This window comes from Macrobrachium rosenbergii, chromosome 8 (genome assembly GCF_040412425.1).
Source record: "Macrobrachium rosenbergii isolate ZJJX-2024 chromosome 8, ASM4041242v1, whole genome shotgun sequence".
Lineage (NCBI taxonomy): Eukaryota > Metazoa > Arthropoda > Malacostraca > Decapoda > Palaemonidae > Macrobrachium > Macrobrachium rosenbergii.
In genome coordinates, this window is record NC_089748.1 from 44,288,580 (window position 1) to 44,312,513 (window position 23,934).

At 36.7% G+C, this 23,934-nt stretch overlaps 2 protein-coding genes across 6 annotated transcripts in view; one reads left to right on the forward strand and one right to left on the reverse strand.

Moving 5' to 3' along the window:
- The window catches only part of Sbf (SET domain binding factor), a 67,845-nt gene extending 59,816 nt beyond the window's left edge, over positions 1 to 8,029 (forward strand). The window contains exons 38-42 of the mRNA XM_067107637.1: positions 180 to 407; positions 526 to 685; positions 1,203 to 1,409; positions 1,652 to 1,734; positions 2,121 to 8,029. Coding sequence (XP_066963738.1) covers positions 180 to 407; positions 526 to 685; positions 1,203 to 1,409; positions 1,652 to 1,734; positions 2,121 to 2,213 — 771 coding nt within the window. The 3' untranslated portion in view covers positions 2,214 to 8,029. The remainder of the gene's footprint in view (positions 1 to 179; positions 408 to 525; positions 686 to 1,202; positions 1,410 to 1,651; positions 1,735 to 2,120) is intronic.
- Positions 8,030 to 9,450: 1,421 nt separating this feature from the next.
- The window catches only part of ush (Zinc finger protein ush), a 154,477-nt gene continuing 139,993 nt past the window's right edge, over positions 9,451 to 23,934 (reverse strand). For 3 of the 5 annotated variants that reach the window (XM_067107640.1, XM_067107638.1, XM_067107642.1), the window contains exons 2-6: positions 20,880 to 21,141; positions 18,051 to 18,177; positions 16,540 to 16,777; positions 15,699 to 15,869; positions 9,451 to 14,059 (exon numbers count right to left, since the gene is read on the reverse strand). In XM_067107640.1, the coding sequence (XP_066963741.1) occupies positions 11,391 to 14,059; positions 15,699 to 15,869; positions 16,540 to 16,777; positions 18,051 to 18,177; positions 20,880 to 21,141 (3,467 nt within the window). In that variant the 3' untranslated portion in view covers positions 9,451 to 11,390. The remainder of the gene's footprint in view (positions 14,060 to 15,698; positions 15,870 to 16,539; positions 16,778 to 18,050; positions 18,178 to 20,879; positions 21,142 to 23,934) is intronic. The other 2 variants (XM_067107641.1, XM_067107639.1) reach the window with 1 other exon arrangement.

Here is a 23,934-nt window from a genome sequence, read left to right on the forward strand (position 1 = left end):
GAAGCACACAAAGTTAATGCTCTGAAATTGTATTTTGTAATTATGAGAATCTGTTGCAAGGTGTTCACATATTTTTTCAATAATAATATTTAGTACTGCAAACAATGAAATACTGTATATTGAAGAAGTTCAAGTATGCATTGTGCTGCTAATAGTAGATTCACCCTTCTTATTTCCAGCGTCAAGTATCCATGACAACACAAATGGTCCGGCACCATGGGCGCAGTGTGCACAAGCGTGGCACTATTGAGATATTGATAGGAGGCAAGACAAGTGGCACTAGTGCTGGAGGTGGTGGTGACACCCCGCAAGGGTGTTACTCCCATCCACACCGTTTTGAAAAATACAATTATACTACACCTTCATACTGTGATCATTGTTCTTCTTTACTATGGGGACCACTCAAGGTAAATAAATATGAATATTTCTGGCATTGTGTAGAACTGTTTTACTGACAATATTTGTACTATAGTCAAAGTCACTGGAATCCAAGTATTTATTACCTGTCGGTTTTTTTGCTTACAGACTGGAATGCGTTGTATGGATTGTGGTTATAATTGCCATGAAAAATGCATAGAATCTGTACCTAAAAATTGCACGAGATTTAAGAGTGTTAGAGAATCGGGAGTTAGTATACCAGCAAGCACAAAACCCACCAGTTTAGATACAACATCAGTTGGATCAGGTAAAGTTGAAAAGTATATTGTTTTGAAGTTAATACAAACTTAGTCATGTGTTAATATGAACTGAAAATTCTGTAGGTACAAAATTACCAACCAGAGTACTTCATGTGGTTTCCAGCAGGTAATGCCTAATGTCAAAGGATTGGAGACAATCTGTTTTTCCTAATGATCAGTCTTGAGCTAATTAAAGAAAATACTTGATCTCCATTTTCTGTCATTTAGTCAATTACTTTACATTTGACCCAAACAAATGACACCAGATGATTTTTTTAAGCCCATAAATGGATAATGAGTTATAAAAGTAGATAGCTTTCCCTCCCTACCCTGCTCAGCACTAGGGTTTGTACATCTTACCCTAGTACTTGGCAACGAGGAATTACTTATGTTTTTTCTTTATTTCCAGTGAGTTTGCCCTTTGTTACCAAAAGTGGCATGTGCAATGGCATTAGTTTGTATTCTACAAAACATAATTTTAGTAGAAATCTGGTTGACTAATTGTATTTTTTATATAATTCACAGGCGTAACATCACTCCAAACTGCTTCTCATCAGTACTATGAGCAGTTCTCCTCTAATGTGGCAGAGAACCGTACTCATGAGGGTTATCTCTGGAAGCGGGGACATTTGTTGAAGAACTGGAAGCAACGATGGTTTGTTCTTGACAGTATGAAACACCAACTTCGTTACTATGACTGCATGGAGGATTCACACTGCAAAGGAATTATTGGTAAGTCATTCTTTAGCAGTGATTTTGAGCAAAATTTCTTGAACTTGACTTTATATAGACACTGACGATAGTTTTGTAAGAAATGCTTTCGCTTTTGTCTGATATTCGTATGACCATCGTTAATCATTCAGGTTGAATATTGCTGAATTCATTAAAATTTACGTTCATGTGAGTAAAATAAGTTATTTATTCACCAGTACTGGATGTATTTTTAATAGCTGGTAATTTTTTTTTTGTCTTAGAATTGTCTGATGTTAATACTGTCGTAGCTTCTATGCCAACTCCAGGGGCACCAAAGAAAGTAGATGAAAAAGCATTCTTTGATGTAAGTATAGTCAGTTTTGTTGATCAATTGAATCGTATTTTGAAATAACCCTTTTGAAACATAATGTAAGGCAGTAGTTTAATAGTAATGTTTTATCGGGAAATTTAGCCTATCTCTTAGAGAAAGTTTCATTCTTTAAATTTCTATGTAAAAAACTGTGGATTTGGTTTAACCAAATACTTTTTATAAATAGGGTACTGTAGAAGTTACATGGCATGATTAACCTAGTTATGCATGAGTAATGATTTTTAAGATTCCAGGTTCAAAGTCAGTTCTGGAAGGTAATAATAGTGTGACCCATGTATATGGGTACTTAGATAGAGGTGTATTAGAAGAAGTAGAACTGTATTAGAAGTCATCCATCAAATTGTTTTTTGTTTTGACAGCTACATACAAAACGACGTTCTTACAACTTTTGTGCATCAGATGGGCAGGCTGCTCAAGAATGGATAGAGAAGATACAATCATGCCTGCAGTAAAATTAGTGAAATGCCCACAGTGCTCTTGGCAAAGATTTGATCAGCTGTACCCAAAGAAACTGTCTTACTGATGTACTTTTCTTCAGTGAAGAATTTATCAGCTAATCAATTTTCTGTCCAGCTTCATTGCAATGAGTGATTTGTGAGCTTTGTATTATTGCTTTATTCATTTTATTTTCCCAGTTGCTAATTGCAAAATCTTGAAAGATGTTCCATGAGAACAGCACCCTCCCTGCCAGTCTTATTTATGTGCAATGTATATTTGGGCTTTTAAAAGATACAGGGGACCAATATGATATCATTTGATGTTTAAAGCAAACACATTCTTTTATGATTTACTATTATTTCTTCGTCTTGCCATTGAAGAGGGCTTAAGGGGTAAATCATATTAACATTTAGGCAAGGGAGTTGTGTACACTGGAGTCACTGAAGTTCTTGTGATGTTACATTTTAAAAAAGAAAATGGATCTTGTTCATTTTTCCTCAGAGGAAATTTGTTCTAAGGCAATGATAAGTGCAGAATCATATGGCAGTGTTTATGCTGGTATAGAATGATTAAAGTTTAGATTAACTGATTGCAGCACGGCAAACTAAAGCAGTTGTAGGGGAACTTAGAGACTTGTAGAGCAGCAAAAAAATCAGACTTTAATTTCAGTAATCAAATGAAGTATGTGAAAATGTTTTATCAGGTTTGTATATTTTTTCACTGTTGAAATAAAAATCATATAAAAAGTATGAAATGCCTCGGACAAAAATTAGCCATTCTTTGAAGCGTATGTGTTCATAAGCAAGGTTTTTTAATACATGTTGCAATAATGTAATGTATTTCTAATCTCAGTAAGCTTTATGTCTGGAATTGAAATGTGCATTGTAATCTGTGTTAAAAAAGGAAATAAGTTTAGAATTGTTCCACCTTTATTTCTTCTTTTCATAGGGAAATCTTATATTTAGTACAAAGGAAAAACTACTTCAAGAGAAGGAGTCATAAGATTTAGTTCATAAGACATCGTCTTAAAACTTACAGATCACATAAATAGCGTCATTTATGAACAACTCTGTTTCATGGTATTAAAGGTCAGGGTAGCTAGACAGAAATTAGGTAAATTTTTGTGCAACTGGAAGAGTTTTATTCCTAAAGATGTGAATCCATATGTCGTGTAATTTACTTGGAAGCTCGGTATGCTATACAGCAGTTAATCTTGCATCTTTGTTCTTTTAAATTTAGTTGTTATTGGGAATCTAGAATGCTGTTTTTCAAAAGTAACCATAATCATTCCATTAAGAATAGAGGATACTGTTATCTTCTTGCAAATGGAATATTTCTTACTTAGGTTGTTTTATGGGAACTATTATTAGGCAAGCCAAGTAATTGGGCATTAATCCTAATACTGTGGTTGTATCTCTCCAAATGTGTATGGACACAGGCACACGCACACTAATCCTCACTATTAAACATCAGCATTCTTTTTTAATTTACTTGTATGGTTTTTTCTCCATATTCAGGTGGCATAATGGACGGGAATTCAAAGTTAGTGAAAGTAGTAGGATTTCCTTTGAAATGTGATAGATATGGTTTATGAATACAGTTTCCTGATACTTATGGCATTAATTTGTCTTTACTTGTCCAGTGATGTAGGTGGGTATATTAAAGACCTCTGAAAGACTTTTAAGAGAAAAAACATTGAAGTGTTAGGTTGAAGAAGGTTGCAGTGTTTTCATCCTGGTGTTTCCTAAGAAGACACATGAACTGGAGGGATATCAGTATGTGTGTTTTCTTTCTCAACTGCTGAACTAACATTGTGTCATCATATTTTGGTGCTAGGCTTCTGCAGTATGATATGTATATTGCCACGCAGACACAGTAGTATTAAGTTATTAGCATCTATTTTTTGAAATACAAAGTAGTATTGCCAAATAATGATGGCACATTGGTAGCAAGGTTAACAAAATTGTTACAATAGACCTTACCATGTGTAATTTGTTATATGACCCCTCTTTTTCTTTTCCATAAGTTCAAAGAAGTCATAAAGCTGGGACTTGTCTTGCAGTCCAGGTATATAGTACTGTATTTAGTATTAGAACAAAATTGTGGCACAAAAGATTCTTGATGAAGTTACAACCTAACATAAAATAAATTTGATCATAGGTAGTTTGAAATACCGAATGATTGCTGGCAGTGTTGCTAGAACCTAGCTCTCCATATAATGCCAGTGATGCAGATAGGAGGGTCAGAAGGCCTTGAGTAAAGTAATGAATATTTTTGGCTTTTGTACATTGCTGACCTGTATATGATTATAGTAAAGGAAGTACAATTAAAGACTCCCCATAATAAGTACCCTGCAACTGTAACTCTTGTGCTTATTGTTGAAAAGAGAATTTCAAGGGTTATTTTATATTTTATTTAATGATAAGAGAACGTGTTGGGTATTCGGTATGAGATTTTTACAATAGCTGAATAGGTTATTAGCTTACGTAAAAGTTGTTATTCTCATCAGTCTTGATATATATGAATGTGGGGACAATTCTCTTTTAGGGATGTGCTCCTATCATTAAATAACTGTTGATGTGTATCTTGCTGTTCGTAACTGTTATGTACAAACAAGTTATCATTTGTAGTGTGATCATAATTGTAAGTTGACAAAAAATTGTTAGAGAACTGATGGCATGGGTTTTGTACTAAGTATAATTAGTGGAATCGGTTGAACTTCAGTGAGTTGAGGTCGTTACTGGCGAGATTCTGGGAGCAGAGCTAGATGACCCTAGAAATCTCATTGTTGTGATTGTGCTAAGGCAAACTGAAATATTTCTTTTATATCCAAATATGAGTTGTGAATTATTCTGAATGTTTCAGGGTTAATGCTCATTTTAGTAGTGATATTAAGTCATGGATTGAATAAGGCCTTGGCATTGTTGTGGGTCATGTAGTCTTTGGTTTATGTTGAATCTTCCTGAAGTTGAGTCTTGCTGGCATGCCAACTCCTGTATTTTCAATACTCGTAAGATCTAGTATGTGTGAAAGACGTGCATTGTAAAAAGTTTAGGAAATTATTGGGGGGCTCAAAGAGTGCACCTCTGCTAGTCATGACATAGAATTACTTTTTTTATTTTTTCTGAGGCGTAGATTGAATTTAGTGTTATTATTAATCTCCAACCACCAGTCTTTTGTGTTGAAATTCTTTGATGAAGTTGAAGTAAAACGTGTTGATATTAATATTTAGTAGCAACAGATATTTAGTATTATGTACAGTAATTTGCTTTTGTCCCTATTTCAGATAAGTGCCCTCTTCTGATTGTGTTGTTTTCTTTTCTATTTGTAGAAGCCTTTTTTATTATTTTTCTATTTTGTGTCTTAAAGACACCAAGCTTCATTCAGATGGACTTTTGGTGGAAATCTGCATGACTGCACATTTTTATACGTTGTTATTCACCTTCCAGATTAGCTAGGTACTTCATCATTCATCATTCAGTGTAGTGATTTAAGTGTGAAAATGTTCCTGTATGGTAGTCCATGAAACACCAGGAGTCATTTTACTATGTATCCTTGATTCAGTTGTTTATGGAAGTCTTCTTTTGGTGTCGCTTGAATAGATTGAGTCGATATCTGCAAGCATAGCATTGTAAGTTGACTGCCGCATAAATGTTGGAGGCTCTGTTTACAAGTGTTGTCATCTTTTATTTTAATTTGATCCTGTTCTTCTTTCTTGAATCTGTTGGGCATTGAAGTGACTAAACTTTTTACAAAATTCATATTTTGATTTTACTTTTTATTATGCTTTAACTGTACTTTAATTATTCTCTTCGTATAGGCATCAATTTTGACCGCTCGTGTCATCTTAAGGTCTTTTCATTGCGTTCCTCACAAGTATTATTGTTTACTTTGGTATGGTCAGTTTTTCTTCAGAATTAATTTACCATAAGATTTCTCATTTTTTTATTTTGTATAAAGAAACTGTAAAAAAAACACTTATCATGGCATGAAAGTACTGCAAGGATATACAGAAAAAAAATGGGCCCACAAGAGCACATCCATAAGGGAGTGACATGCTCTGTAAGCTTCATTCACCTGTAGCTTATTAAGGTGTTCAACCATTTCCTGTTAGGCAAAGCATTTAGGCTGTGTTTGGGAAGACAATGCTTCTCATTCACTTGGAATATTGCAGCTCCCAAGGAAGCAATGCCTGCATATAATTGCACACTTAGTAGTCATTTTAGTAATGAACATAGTGTCAGTTTTATTTTAGCTAAAGAAAGGAACACCCAGTATTTACTGCCATTTTGTCAAAGTCAGCATTATTCTTATTTCCTTAGGGATGATGGCAATTTGTGCTACTAATTTGAAAAGTTCACATATGTAAAGCAGAGAAGAAATCTGCAAAAATATTTTGAGTTGATCTCATACAAAATTGATTTTATGAAATTTTTTTTCTCCAGCTATTTTGTTATACAATTCTTCGGAGAATGGAAGAGTATTTTTCTTTTGTTTTTTAATGTCATCCTGTAATCTGGCTAATGATATATCCACATTTGTGGATATGAAGCAATTATAAGCAAATTACCATTAAATTTTTTTTTATACAAGTTTTTAGTTGTTACCTTTGAGGGTTGTAGTTATTGTGGGAAAGGTAGTATTTAGGAAGCAGAATGATTGACTTAACTAAATTCTTTTGAGTTGTTTATGCTTCTTATTGGTGGTTGGCCCGGAGAAACATCTTACCTCCCTGAAAAGATGTTGGTAAAACTTCATTGCCTTCGGCACATGCTATGCAACTATGTACTAATAACCTCACCGGGAGTAATGTTGAGTTCCTTTTCTCCTTGAAATTGGTAGGTTTATGCAAGCGATGTCTCTCATAGAGAAAATACAGTATTAAAAGTAAATACTCTCAGTATTACTTGTTTTTCAAAATTTTAGTATGTTGATTGGATCTTAGCCCAAAGTGTTTGTAAACTGTGTAAATCTTAAATTCTTTCTTATGAATATAACCAGCTTACTTTGTTTTGAATAGACAAGTCATTAGAAATTATTACCAAGTTCTTAAAAAGCATATTACTCTTATATTGAATATTTTATGCAGTTACAATAGCTGTTCCTTATCAGTACATATTTCAGTACAGTAATTGGTAATTTGTTTCGTTAGTCTATGCTTGGTTCACTTTTATTGACTTGTTAATAAAACTGGTATTCAGATATCTCAGCACGCCCGTCTGTCCATTTCTCTGATTAGCAAGCATAGTCTTCATCATCACATTTTGATTATCAGGGCTAGATCAGGTGTATTCTATATTTATGTGACTTGTTACAATGTCTAAATGATGCTTTACTGCCATTTATTAAATGTGACATGTTATAAAGTCCTGATAGTAGCTTCACTCTTGACACATTTTTCCACGAATGGAATTACTATCTCAGTGGTATGTTTTCTATAGACGTAATCTACCGTAACCCATTCTTTCTTTTGTGTTTTTTGTGTGGCAGTGGGTATTGAAAATTCTGTGATGGTGAGCGTGCTTGTTAATTGGAGTGATTGTTGGAAGCGTTATTTTTTATACCGATTATACAAATTCTTTTGCCCTTTTATTCAGTGGATGGTTATCCCTTATTCAGTTGGAAATATCAAATGCCTTGAATGCAGTTGGAAGTATTACTAGTGTGAAAACCTTTATGAATGTTGACCTGCTGCTTGCTCGAACTGATGTAAATGAGAAGTGGTTGTGTGCATGTATGAATGTATGTTTGTGAGAGTCATCACTGGTGTATATAAAATGTTAATGTAAATGCATTTATATTGTTAAAAATAAAAGTGAAGATATGTTAACAATATTTTATTTACCTCAAAAAATTGCTCTTGAGATAGATATTCCACAATTGATATTGTATACCCAACATTTTGTTTATCATTAAAATTGCTATTGAAATTAGATTCCCTGCTTGACATTGTATGATTAAGTGTACAAGTATTAGCAATACCATTATGAGTTCATGTAGTCTTCATTTGCATGCTGTAAGTGTAGTTTATTTTTAGTAGAGTAATTTGATGTAGAGGATCATTGTACGCAAGAAATTTTAATATCTATGTAGAGAACCAAGATGAGGAAGAGTTAGGATTTCTCAGAATAATTAGGTGTTGACATGAAGTTGGGTAAAGGTTACTATAAAGGGTATTTATGAGGTTTACTGTAACAGTTGATGGCAATTAGTAAAGATTCGAAAGATTGGTGTAATAAGATTGGTAAAGAGTATGATCTATTAAGAGTATCCTAGAAATAGTGTACATCATAGTAAATTATGGTAGTTTTTGATTGCAGACTTAGTTGCCTTAGTTCAGTTGCTCTGGAATTTTAGAATATGTAGCCTTTTCACAAGGAAATTGAGCCTCTTGTTTGCATACGATAGATTTTGTCTTAACCGTATAACAACACGGCAGTGAATGTTTTAAATCTGCGGTTTGCATGTTTTGGATATGAAAGGCCCTGTAGGGAGGTAGTGCCATCAGTGCACCTCACACAGTTCACTGTAGGCATTACATAAGGTTCTTTGCAGCATCCCTTCGGCCTCTAGCTGCAACCCCTTACTTTCCACCCTTGCCTACCTATAGTTTCATAGTGCAACTGCGAGGTTTTCCAAACAAAGTTTGAAAATTTATATCTCGGACGTGTCGATTTTAGAGATAAAAGCTTTTACAGTGTTTTGGTAAGTATAATGAAACCTCATTTTATCATAAAAATGTCATTTTTCTTTTCAGGGCTGTATGACCACATAGGTCCCAGTTCTTGTCTTTTGGCCTAAACTGTATATTCCTTTGTATGTAAAAGGGACAAGTTATGCATCTAGTTCGTTCCTCCTTAGCCAGCTGTCTCGTTACAAATTCATTTACTGCAGCTTTACACTTTACATGAGAAAAACTTTTTAATATGTATCGGTATTACTTAATTAGTACCCTGTAATTGCATTTTCAGGAGGATTGCAAATCTTTCCACACAATTAATTCTTTACTTGGTTCATGTTACTACAAAAATGAGTTGAGTTTCAGGTTTTCAGATTGCATAAGGCAAGTGTATTTTATTTCGGCATTAAAAGAAAAATGTCATAAAGTTAAATAATATACATTTTAATTATTGGGATTTGGCATATTTTTAAAATTTTTGTAATCACCTCACCTTGGAAAATATTAATGAGAATGCAACTAGGACTCCAGCCTTTCACAAGGATTAACTTATGGGTAAATGAAAAATCATATAAACAGACATCATTTTTACTTCATAAGACTATAGTACACAAAGATAGGAGAATAAAGTACATACAGTACATGGGATAAAGGTACACAGGGAATTGTAGTACATATAGGTTGGCAGACTTCCTCACCAAATACATATTTTTCATCCTCGTAAAAATTGTAAATTGTGTGTGGTAAACATCAGAATTATGAGATTACTAATTATTGGTAAAATAACAGAGCTGACCTCTTTTTAGTTTATGTATACAAGGGACTGACATAGCACCCAAGGCTTCACTGAATAACCAAATACAGTATCAAAACTTATGAAAGGCAAAGCGATAAATAAATTGGACCCTTTTATCTTTTTCTAAAACTGACTGTTTCGTTCTTTGTCCTAACAGTGGATAACTACAGTTCCAGCGTAAATCTGAACATTTGTTAACGAATGGCTAAGTACACATATAAAAACTCTTTAATACCTATTTCAGTCACTTGTATATATATATGATATAATGTATTCATATTTGTTAACATTCCTTGTTTAAATCAGATTATTTAGAGCAGCAATTTTATTTTTAATTGAACGGGAACTTTCCTATCCTGGCTTTCATATCTGGTGATGGAAGTGGCCAAACACTTGTTAAATAATGAATTACTATTTTGGCACAATTGAGACACTGACATCAACAGTAACTTTAGCATCTGGACTGTGTGCATGATATAAAGCAAATTAAATAGGATTGGCCTCTAGTTTTTACATGTCTATAGTATTACCAAATACTGATCTGCTCTCTTACAGTCTCTATTTTAATGTCTTAAAAGTCCTCAACTTTGAAAATTTTAAGGCTCTAGGAATCGATTCCAAGCAGCATACATACACACGTACAGGGAACATATACAAGACAGTAATAATGTATACATGTCACTTGACTGCACACAATCACATGAATAGTTCATGATTTGGTCCTGCTTTTCAGTTTCCCAGGTTTGATTTAGAAAGACATTTAGTGAACACAGTTTCTCCTCTCTACCACATAAACAAAAGTAAGAGGGAATTAGTTTGTGTAATGATTGCGAACAAAATAAGGAAAATATATTTAAAGAGTGTATATGGTATTGGATCTTAATTAAAAATAGAATTTTAGTATATTTTAAAGAGTAATTTTATAGTAAACATAGCATACAATACATACAGATTAAATATGCATTTTAAATTGGACTGCAAAAGGTAATTCTTTGAAAAACAAATGAAAAATTGGATTTTTGTCCAAGTTCATTTGTAAAATACATACTGGTAAATTTCACAACAAATGGTACATTGTATAAGGGTTCTGAAACCCCCACAGATGGCATAAGGAACACGACTAGATATCTCTTGACATTTATCTTAACCACCAGTTCCTCACAGGTTTGATTGTAAGTGACTTTTTTAAGCACTGTAGTTCCACCTCTCAACTCAAGACCTCTAGCAAATTAATAAACACATGGGTTCGCACCTGAACTTTTGGTTCTATCCATGTGAAAGAATGTGCTTTCCATGGGGAAGTACATGCAAATGAAACTTGTTAGATAATGCACCTTATTGCACAACTTAAGTACAGTACCTTACAGTTCACATATACTCTTTATGCAAGAGAAAATTTCAATATTAGAGTCTAATTGCTCAATAAACAGCCATTGACTATAAAACATATATATATATATAAATAATTATTTCATATATCAATATCTTTTGTTATCTGATTTTCAGATATCTATTAACTAGCACGTTAGTAGAGTATGGCCTAATGGTCAGTCAGTATATACAGGTGATATGGCAATTTGTCACCACCAGGCCAAATTTATGTACATCTAAAGCTTAGCATGATTTGAATAAGTTAATTCATTAGGAAGCAGCACTGTCTGTCCACTGTTAAATAACAATTGGGAGTGAATTCACGAGTACTGTGGTATTTTATGGTCACTGAACAGCAGTTTCAGGTGGTGTGCTAGACTCGGGCTTTGTACAATAAAATCTTTTGTGCGCTAAAAAGGATTCAAGGTATGAGAAAGTTATGTTACAAGCTTTGCAATGCCTTGGAGTATCTTTGCCATTGTTGTTGGATGATGCACTTTCTGAAATTTCACTTTTAATGTCTTCAACAGGCGAACGTGAAAGCGCTGGCCCTGATCTCCCTTTGTCGTCACTGTCCTCCACTTCAAGCTTAACTTCTGGTTCTAATTTGATAGGAGGTAATGGAGGTGGACTAACAGGGTTACCATTTTCCGTAGGGTTTTGTGGTTCACTTTCTACAGCAGGCGCTTCTGCAGAGTTTCGGACTCGGTTCTCCAAAAGAGCTTGTAAATCTTGCGTTAACTTTGCGTCAAATCCCACTTTATGTGCCAGAGCCAGGTGTCTTGCCAGATTACTTCGGAATGGAGTTACAAAGGGACAGAAATGACAAGAGAGGGGTTGTTCTGCACGATCAGCTGCAGCTCCCTCTGCGAGAAGGGCGGAGAGAGTTGGATTTTCTAAAATAACCCTTGGCAAATCTGCAACCCCTCTGGCTTCGGCAGCTCTGCAACTGCCATCATCATCCTCCAGAATGCATGCAATGAAATTTTCTTCTTGGAGGTCATTGGTGCGCTTCTCAAAATGCATTCTAATGTGGGTGCGCATTCCACGTAAAGTATTCCCACGGTAGCCGCATATTGTACAACGGAATGCTTTTATTCCTGCATGAGTTTCGAGGTGCTTTTGTGCAGCAGCAGCTGTAGGTGAAATGACAGGACAACATGGACATTTCCATCCATGAGAGGGTGCAGGAGATGGTGTTACACACTGATGAGCAGCTTGTAATGTTTCTGGCATGGCACAGCGACATCTTGGACACCTCCAGAGTCCTTTAGTAACTCCTTCTTCATTAGATGCTCCTTCACGTTTAGGGCAATAGTATGTTTGATGTGCAGCCAAGTTGTCTGGGGAAGTAAATTTGATACCACAAGCAGAGCATATGAACTGCAGTAAAGGTTTGCTTGGTTTTGCAGCATCCTTACTGACACTCACAGATGCACTGGTATTGGGTACTGGGGATACTTCTGGTAAGGCTGAAGGTGATCTCCTTGATGGACCAGCATTTACATCATTAGCAACAGCTGGACTTCTACTACCACTTGAATGACGATCATCCTCACTTTTACTAGTAGAACGTGCTGCACAATAATGTTTTTTATGAACCTGCAAACTCTCTTCCTTATAAAATACAATATTACATTCATTGCACTTAGCTTCACCTTGTTTAACAATAACTGGAGGATTCACTATGGGTGCCAAGCCATTCATGAGCAAATCAGGACTAAGTAATTTCAATGCTAAATCTGGAGGGACACCTTGCAAACTCTGAAGACTTGCAAGTGATAAACCACTTAAGCTTTCTAAACCTAAACCAGCTAAAATGTTAGGAAAACCAGGTGGTAATTGTGGAATGCCCCCCTGAATTTGAGTGTGCTGTCCTGGTGAGCGCATTGAAGTTGAAGGTCTTGGAGATTCGGCTAAGCCCCGAGGTGAGCCAAGAGTTGGGGCTGCAGATCCTGGGCGAGGTGAGCGTGGGTTAGACTGCCCTTCTCCCTCACTTGAAGGGGAAGGTCTTGGTGGGGATGCCAACAGCTTCCCTTCAAATTCTCCTGCTCCATGAGATGATCCAGGCCGTGATTTGGGAACTGGAGATTTGGCTGGTGTTGGTGTATTCACCTCTCGGTTTTCTTTTTCTTCATCACTTAAAAGATCAGTCTTGACTATCAATTTTGGCCTTTTTGTTGTGAGATCCAGTGGACATTCTCCTTCTCCACGTCTCTTCCCCAAGATTTCCCCACTGTTTGATTTGTGTTTTGATACTTCATCTTTGGGACCCTGTTTAGGAGGAGAAACAGACTTGGACTGAGGTGAAGTCTGTGGTGGAAGGTTATGACCAGCAGGAGAAGTTCCACGCCCAGCAGCAGTAGCAGAAACAGGAGACAGAAGAGGTGGAGGTGCTGGTCCAGGCAATGGTCCAGGAGACAGAGGCTGAACCTGACCGTTAGGAAGCACAACAGCTGCTCCTGCTTGTGGAAGAACATGTGGAGGCAGCAGTTGTGCCCCAGCCACCAGTGAATAGGGTACTAATAAAATTGGATTTGTGGGCAATGCTAAGATTGGTTGGCCACTTCCTGCTGCAGCATTAACCAATCCAGCAAGTGTTGATGCTGATGCACTAGCTCCAACATCTTCACGAACAGGACTTTTGTTACCCCCTTTGAGTACATGTCGTGTCTGACAGTAATGTGCTTTATGCACTCGGTAGTTCTTGACCGAAGAGAACTGTATATCACAGTCGCCGCAATACCTGTCTGTAGCTCTTGTTTCACCAGGGGCTTGTGGGATGCTTGACACAGAACCTGACTGGGGACTACTGTTAGACTTGACCACCTCTTCGGGACTTGTATGTATGTTCATGTGACCATTAAGACTCAATTTATGTGTTGTTGTGTAAGAACAGTGAGGACATCTTAATATTCGACCACCATCCTCCTCTTCACCGCCATTTCCACCGCCACCTTCTCCACGTGGACTCACAGAAGGAGATGTTCTGGCCTCTTTACTGCCAACATCATCTGGAACAACAAAAGAAAATTGTCATAACGGTTATTTAAACGTTTAGATTTCGGTTCACAAAAACACTTGTAATGACAGTTATTTAGTTGTCTTGAAAGACTTGCCTATTATCAATTTACACTGACCTGTATAAACTTCAAATGTCTCAAGAGTTCATGAGATAATTTTCAAATATTTTAGAATTTACTGAAATACTTATTTTCTAGATCCAATGCTGGAATACTTTTGCTCCTATTCCCCAAAACAGGCTACTGGCTAAGAGGCAAGGCAACTAGTTTTTATTTCATGAGCAACAATTGTAAAGACATTCAGTACTTTTTGCCAGCATATTAGTTGGGGATAAATTTTAAATTTATCAAGCAGTTCTAATGTTATAATTAAGACAGGCATTCAGGAATTGTTATTAAGGGTATGCATTTTGGTGGATTTATTACACTTCACAGACTGGAACTGAAAATTGTTTTAGTACAATAATATTCAGTTTTCCATTAACCAAAGTATTTTAATGAATTCCAGTATCAAGTACACATGTTCATCAAATGTCCCAAAATACATTATTGCATGGTGACAAACAATGTACCATACTTGGAAATACATTCACCTCTAGTTGTGCTAAACATGAAATCAACCAGCATTTCCTATTTTAACAATCACTAATTATTTTTACAATTACTGCCAAGCTACAACCCCATTTAGAAAAGCAGAAGGCTGCAAGCTCAAGGGCTCTTGCATGGAAAGCAGCCCAGTATTGAAAAATAAGGAGTAAAGAATGAACTACAAAACAGAAATAACCAGGATATTCCTATATCCCTATTCAACATAAACAGAAGTAGACCCTCATGAACACCAGTGAGTATGTTTCTGTAGTCATTATACAACACAGGACCACTCCTTGCAATCTATTAGTTAAAAATTCAATACCGAGCAATGCTTCCCCAGCTGTGAGTTTGAAAACTAGGGCTTCATTATTAAAAATGTCAGAAACCGTTCTAAGGTCAGGACCAATCATACAATTTTCATGACCAGAATCTAGGGATATCTGAAACACTGGAAAATGCTACAGACCCTTTATGCTTGATAATATCCCACTGGATTTTTATATCCTAGTCTTTTTCATACAGAATCAATCATTTTGCCATTATAGCACAGTCATGTACTCGAGCACATTTGCCATGGGATGAAACTAATGGTAACAGGGCTTCAACAAGCCTTTAAAAAACCACAGAAACTACATTTTGTATAATCTCACTGGACACCAATTATTTTAACTGGTGTCAAATTTAGATGCCAAACACTGGGTGGGAACTACATAACCACTGCACTAAAACCCTGAATTGTGTAATACTCGCTGTACTATGACCTTTCCCCAGTCTTGAACTTGAGTGCCCCTACTTGTGGTTACATCCAAATACCCTTTCTGTACTCATGTTTCATGTGTTATTAATTCAACAGACCTTTCACTAAGCTGCTTGGTATTAAGTTGTTTCAGTTACTCTTGCTATTAATAATTAATTATCTAATTCTAGATAAAATTAATAATTCTGAATATTATATGCAGTATCACCTCTGAAAATGTAGTACATCATCTAAAGCATTTTTTCAGTAGTTAAAAAAATAACCAGCCTTTATTCCACTCACCACTCTGAGTAGGTCGATGTGTGCAATAGAACATGCGGTGAGCCTCGAGATTAGTGGCACTGCTAAACCTAATGCCACAGACGCACAAAATACCGCTGGTGCTCGCTCCACTGCTGCTCGTTGAGGTGCTGGTTGTGATATTTCCGAGGCCAGAGGCAAGGCTCACAACTGCTGAGATGTGGAAGAAGAGAAAGAACAAGTGTAAGATATGTGTACTTGGTCCTCCAAATATAAAGCTGCAATTGCAACTCAGTCTCTGAACAGCTCTCGAGTAACTATTGAGCAAAATAAGCTTGTACTTGGGGCCTCAAGGGTCTCTGAACAGCTCTGGAGTAACCGTTGAGCAAAATAAGCTTGTGCTTGGGGCCTCAAGGAAGAGAGACCCTACATTTTTTTCTAGTGCCAGATTGACATTGGACCATGGTGCAAATGTTGCAGCTGAACCATAGCCAACAATCAATTTTAAAAAAATACACACTGTGCAGGAATATTAACGATAATAAAATATTAATAGCAATATTATTATATAGTACTGAAGAATTAGTGAATATTTTTTAACTTACGAATACATACAACAAAATTGCAATTATATATTATGAAGGGGGTTGGGTTAACCATAATGATTTAAACGCTTAGGGCCTGTAAAGCTCTTAATCCAGGCGTGCTCTAGACACGACAACTCATAGTCCTGGAAAAATCAAACACGGCAATCACTGAAAATTCGGCCTTGAAAAATAATTACACTGTACAGAACCATGAACCCAAAGAGGGTAGTTAAATATTAAGGTTTCTAAAAAAGAAGTGAGAGGAATCTTCTGAACAAGCACCGCCGTGTCCTCACCAGGAGCTAACCGATGAAGAGCAGGCAGCATCGAAAGAATGGGCAATCCTTGGATCATGTTGGAAATCTGTTGCCTGGCGGCCTCCACCTCAGTGCTGCTCAGCGTTGGAGAGGAAGGACCTCTTGGGGTGGTTGGAGCGAGAATGGGTGGGGATGGCGTGCTCGTCTCCTCCTTCATGATGACTTCGCTGCCACCAAGCATGGAGTTTGGTGATAATGATTCGTTTCTTGGTTTTAACTGCAAAGAAGAGCAAACGATTTAGGTTGTCATTTGGGAGCGAAAAACTAAACGGTTACCGCCAGAAAAAAGCTATTTTGTGAAATTACGTGAGGAAGTGATCATAAATGTATAAAGTATGTATATTTTACATTTTCGAAATTTTGTTTATTATCACATGAAGGAACTGGTTATCCAGGTATGGTAATACACTCATATGGACTTTAAACATTCAAACAGTGACTCTGAATGCCAAAACACCAACATATTATCTGCCATATTGAAACATGTTTTGAGAACAACATCAAACACAAGCTTTCCCAAGATTTTGGTTTGTAATATGAGCTTTATTTCAAGGACTACTAATGGGAAAACAGTGTATGGTATATAATAAGCAAATTACGACTGTGAAAATTTTCCTATCAACTTTCAGTTAAGTCGCGCTCAAGAACAATTCTTCAATCTTACAATGAAAATAATTGGTTAATATAATATAATTCTAGCAATTACCGTCCAGCTGCAAGAATTCTTTGTCGTCAAGGTCATACGTCAAACTCAACATTAGTTACCATCGTCATCACTAACAATTTTATGTCCACTTCGCCCTTTGCAGGCTAAGGAGTGTAGACAGTTCTCCACTTTTCTTCTTTGTGCACTTTCTAGGTCTCCATCTACGTCCTTTTTCCTTGATTTCCCCGGCTTTTCTATAGGTCTTCCTTCTGGCTACTTCCATATCAGTTACTTTTCTGTTTTTCACCCCTTCTCCTAACATGTCCAAACCATCTCAATACTACTTTCCTGCTGCTTTGCACCGCAGTTCTATGTAACTCATTTACTGTGACCTTCCCCCCTCTGGCCAAGAATTTTAATATTACCATCTTTTCAAAGTCCTGCATTTTCTTTGTCAGTGCCCAAGTCTCTGCAACGTAGAGCAGTTGGGCTTATGCATTCATCACAATTTTTTTTTTTTTTTTGCCGTTTCTTATTGGGATACCTTTATTTGCCAGCAGTACAACCGGGTTCTTCCTACTCCGATGCTACAATTGCCTACTAACAAGATGAATAACAGAACTGCAAAAACTGTTACCATTTTACATGGCAAAGGCCAGTGCTATACTGTCCACAGTAATTTCGACGTTCCAGTGATGAATCTGATGGCTTCCAGATCAGTCGTTCATTCTGATAAATAAATAGTCCATGCGATAAAATTGCACATAAATGGCCAAACAATCATAAATCTCTTTAACCAGTAAAAGTGCCTTCCTTCAATGAAAGAGGAAACAAACTAGTTTACCTTAACAGATGATGTACTTGTGGGCGAAGAAGGATGGGACTTCAAGCTAGACGCAGTGGTGGTACCAGTGCTGGAAGAAGCCTGCGGTGGAAGACAGCCCTCGCTTTCGGCACCCGACACAGACAACCTGCGGAGAAACACAGTAAATCTGTAATGTTCTTTATCTACCAAATTACACAGCTCTGTCACCTGTCTCATTTGCGCCTGGAAATCCTTACAGACTCTTAACTAATAATTTAGACATTACGTTACTCGCAACATCGACCTCGTCTCGTTGTTTTTCAAAGTTCAACGGAATCATTTTTTAGGTATTCTTAATACCTTTTTAAGTTCCTCGTTGGACAAGTCGGTAGAGTTCTCGGCTAGCACTCGGCTAGTCCCGAGTTCGAGTCTCCGGCCGGCCAATGAAGATTTAGAGGAATTTATTTCTCGGTATAATGTGGTTCGGATTCCACAATAAGCTGTAGGTCCCGTTGCTAGGTAACCAATTGGTTCTTAGCCACGTAAAATAAGTCTAATCCTTCGGGCCAGCCCTACGAGAGCTGTTAATCAGCTCAGTGGTCTGGTTAAACTAAGGTGTACTTAACTTTTCCTGTTTGTTTAGCCTACCTTGAAAGACTGTATAGCGATAAAATATAAGGTGAATATGAATTTTGCAAAGTGCATTTCGCTAAAATCTTGCCGCTGACCCTCCATATATATATATATATATATATATATATATATATATATATATATATATATATATATATATATATATATATATATATATATATTATATATAAAACCTGAAGCAAAGCTGCAACAAACCTAGCAACAAACCTAAAGCCCTACAGATTCCTAAGAGTACAATTTTTGACATTTAACTGTACTCGCTCTCTCGACTGCTTCGTCATTTCCCGACCCACTGTATACGCCTTTACTTTCTTTGGACCTTCTCTACTTTCCTAGACTCGCCAAGTTTTGGGATCCTTGCCGACTTAAAATTAAATCCTTTAAGTCGACTCTTTATTAAAGGCTGGTCCGTCATTACCCGAAGGAGAACTAAATTCGTAACGCTTCAGTTTCTCTGCTGATGGCATATTGCCTCATCTACGAGTAATTTGTCAATCTCTGCCGTAAGTTGAACCAACAGCTAATAACTCGCTGGAAACGAACCGTTATCAGGCGTTCTAACCGCTCACTCGGGTACATTTTCGAGAACCTTATATAATCTTCACTAACAATATGCACCGCTGGCGATTAATTTATCGCTGGCTTTATCTTATCAAACGGTCTGACTCAGGATCTCCTACTGGGCCAGGAAAATCTAATGCACAGCAAAACAGGATATTTTCTTTAAATGTTATCCTGTAGCTTATTGGGGTAGGTCCTTTCGTGAAGCCAGTGTACTGTATGTCATTCGGAATAGTCGTTGCCAGCTAAGGAAACATGAAAGGCATTAGAAGAATGTTTCAGAAACAATTTTTCCTTAAGGAAACTGTTTTAAAAATAAATTGTCCTTAAGGAAACTCGCTTGGGGCACGACTATTTTTTTTTTTTTTTGCAATTACTGCCTACATGCGATTTAAATACTGATTTTACTCTCTCTTAAACTGAAATCTGGATTCTTGACAACATTTTAAAGAACAATATCTATCAAGTCACCGAGTATAGAAGGCTTCGACCGGTCTGACACTATCTATATAAAATGGCGAGAGGAATTTTAACGTAAGGTAAGGAAGTTCAGGAATAACTAATTAAATATCCTAAAAATACGCACACGTAAATGATCGAAAACTAATTACACTCCATGATAATCTAGCTTCTCGGCAACAAAAGTAAAAGACAACGAAGATATAGCTTCTCGGCAACAAAATCAAAAGAGTAAGTGCGTAATGCCCGCTCTTCAAGTATAAGCAACACTGCAATTTTAAATACCGCTTTACTTCGAAGGTGAATATTTACCGATATATTAACATCCCCTGAATATGCTGTATCAAATGTGTCCGTCTCGTAGAACAGACCGACTCAACTGTAACCATTATATATATTCTAAATAAATCAAAAGTAACATTAAAGGAAAATATTACTCAGTAGTACTGCTTTCGGAGCATGATTCAAAACGAGTCCAAGCACAATCCGATTACCTATTTCACTTAAAAGTTTAATATTTCCTGTTTACCTTCAGATTTTCTTTCCTTTGGATGGAACAACTGTTATTTTGTCAGTCCTTTCATCGATACCCATTGAACTGCGTAATGAGGAAAAGGTCTTTATCCGTGACCTGTGACCGCTGACATGACACCCCTCCCCCCAAAACAAGTCAGTCGACGGGGGGAGGAGGAGGAGGAGGAGGAAGAACACAAGGCAAAACTCACGCAAGACAATATTCGCTAGGGCAAAACTCACGCAAGATAATATTCGCTAAAGGCAAAACTAATTCGAGGCAAATCTCAAAAAAGACAAAAACCTCAATGCAAAACTCACTCAAAGCAAAAGTCACACAAGGCAAAACTCACTCATGGATAAAACTCACTCAAGCCAAAACTCGCTCAAGGACAGAACTCACTCAAGACAAAACTCACACAAAGCAAACCTAACTCAAAGCAAAACTCACTCCAGGATAAAACTGAGTTAGCAAAACTCACTCAAGGATAAAACTGAGTTAGCAAAACTCACTCAAGGATAAAACTGAGCAAAACTCACTCAAGGATAAAACTAACTCTCATACAAAGCAAACCTCACGCAAAGAAAAACTCACTCAAGGCCAAAACCTCACTGAGAGCAAAGCTCACTCAAAGCAAAAAAGTCGCTCAAGGCAAAAACCTCAAAGGTTTTAAACCTCACCTCTCAGCAAGACTCTTCACGGAGGTGTCTACAGTTTCCCTGAGTTCTCTATCAACTGGACTTGTGGCTCCCGAAGACGATTCGCTGGCGTCCCGTGTCGCCGCTGCAGCTCCCGCGGTCTCCCTGTCAGCGCAGTTTTCTAAAGATAGGTTGGACAACGGCGATGACGTCACGCGATCCACGCAAGCTGAGTGGTCAGAATGCGGCGAAGTGACTAGGTCACTGGGAGACTTTTCGCCATCGCTCTCCCACTCGTCATCTCCTGGAAAAAAAGGAAGGTAAAAATATATTAATCATATTAATAATGACTGGCGTCATCTGTCATGGTCAACGTATTTTACTGTTCGTCTTTAGGCTACTACTGCTGTGAAAGGCAAACGTTAGCTACCTCTCTCTCTCTCTCTCTCTCTCTCTCTCTCTCTCTCTCTCTCTCTCTCTCTCTCTCTGCTGCAGTACATTCATATACGCATAGCCTGATCTGATTTGATTCCATGAAATTTAGGTTTTCGAGCCAAACACCGAGACACTTCGGCCATTCAGCGCTAAAGAGTGAAAAGGGGGAGATAAAGGAAATGAAGAACAAGGACTAAACGTGGAAATGGGAGAAAACGCATCAGTTCCACTAAGAATTAATAGTTAGAGCGGCTGGACAGCAAGATAGAAGAAAGGAAGCAGGAACGGAGGTACAGTAAAAGGCTATAAAACGAGGGTGCAGCTAGAGCCCGAAGGGAGGCTGTAAACACTTTAATAATGCCTACAGTGCACTACATGAGGTGCACCGATAGCACAACCGCTAATGGCATATGCATATATTAACATTGTATCGAGAAAAATAGGCAACTGGCAATTAAGATTCATTAACATTCTTGCTTTCTCTCCTGGACCCTCCAAATGACATACTGTTTACTGCTTATTCCTTTCTTTTTTCTTTTTTCCTAAGGTTCCACTCTGAAGAAGGCGCTCTGAGAGACCAGCAAACTCAAGTTCATATACATAATTATACAGACAGATTCTGAGATTTTATTTTTATAAGATTCTGAGATTTGATTTTCATAAGATTCCGAGATTTTGTTTTTATAAGATTCTGAGATTTTATTTTTACACGGGGTTATTAGCTGCCCAATCCACATTGGCATACCCATACCCATGGCCATAACACTCAGATATAAATAAGTCTTTCATTTTTCCTTGAACGACTTGATATTTTCAATCCTCCTGTTATTAAGTGCGAGCTTCTTACAGTGCCTTGGGGCGGCAAATTTAAAGTCTCTGAAGCCTTTAATTGAACTACATCTCGTTAAAGATAATGCGGTTACAGGAACTCAAACATCGTTAAATAAATACTTGTCGCTCTCCGTACAAATATTATTACTTACATAATGCATCCATACAACTAAATAATGATATTCACATGTGATCGTCGCTACGACGATGGGCAAAACAAAACAATGACAACCTAAAGTTTGTTGGAATAACAAAATGGAACACTGAATTCCCATCTGACAGAGCGAAAATGCGTAGGACACCAACACTTGAAATCCTTTGGAACTCGCCAAACGCTATTTTTACGGCTTAAAAAAATAAAACTACGAAAAAAAAGAGGAAGATTTTTTTTCGCGATAGTTACAATAACTGTCCATCCAAGCGAAACGACAGAGGTAAAAAGACGTTATCTGATTGGTCGGGCTTCCTATTACACACATCGAATCATACGTCTTTAAATTCCCCCGACTCTTCCATTCGTCTGCAAGATGCTGTGTTCAACAGCGCTGCACAAATGAGAAATGCTGCACGTGTGTTTTTTATGTGTATGTGGACTGGAAGACCGACATAAAACCACTGTGTATAAACAGGAGAAAAACATGAGCAAATTAATGTTTGACCTTCAAAACACACATTTTCGTTTTGCTTCTGTGATTTGAATATGTCAATAAATATCGCTCTTTGTTTTTTTTTTTTTTATTTTAAAGGAGTGACATCTGGCAATTAATCATTTAATTTTCTTTTTAAAGGACACATCTTTCGGAGGCTTCAACACGAAACGTACACAAAAACACATAAGAGAAATAATTTAACGTACACAAAGGGAGTTCCTCATAAAAACAAACACATAAACAATCCTGCTGTATATGTACAAAATACGGAACACGTGATTTTTTACAATCGAGACTACAGTTAAAATACAACACGAAATAATATGCAAATTATAAAATTCTAAAGTCAAAACCACAGTTAACATGTAACAAGAAATAATATATATATATATATATATATATATATAATATATAAATATTATATATATATATATATATATATATATATATATATAAATATTATATATATATATATATATATATATATATATATATATATATATATATATATATATATATATATATATATATATATATACTCGTATATCAATTATCTAGTTGTGAAAAGTTAAGAGCTTCGGCACATTCAGTGTCTGCACTGGTCATGAACTAAAAATTTTCAAACGGCTATGTCGGGCAAATAAGGACAGACCATACTCTGCCACGCATCCTTTGCAAATGTTCTTGCCAAAGAAAAAAATTATAGTAGATATAGTTTTAGCTGATAGGCTACACGAGGGGAAGACAGGACACTACGTGAAAGATATCCGAAAACCATGGCCGAAGATGTAATAGAATGGACTCGTTCTATCTTTGCAGGAAAAGGATGAAACGCCACATTATGAAACGTGATTAATGACTAGAAATAAAATCTGTTCATGCAATCTTACAAGTGAAATATTTCTTCCGGAGACTTTCAAACATAACTAATGCATTTTTATCTGATAAGCAAAGCTTACAGAGTCGACGCCATCTTGAACAAACTTTGATTTTCCACAAGTCAAAAGGACAAAATGTCACATCATCACTGACTGAAATAATAATATATTTAGTACATTTTCACCTCATACAGATACCACTTAAGAAGACGTGATTTATTACATACATTTTCACCCAAGTGTCACGCTAAACCAAGTGTTTATAACTTGGGCGTACATAATCACCTTTACCGATGTACGTCA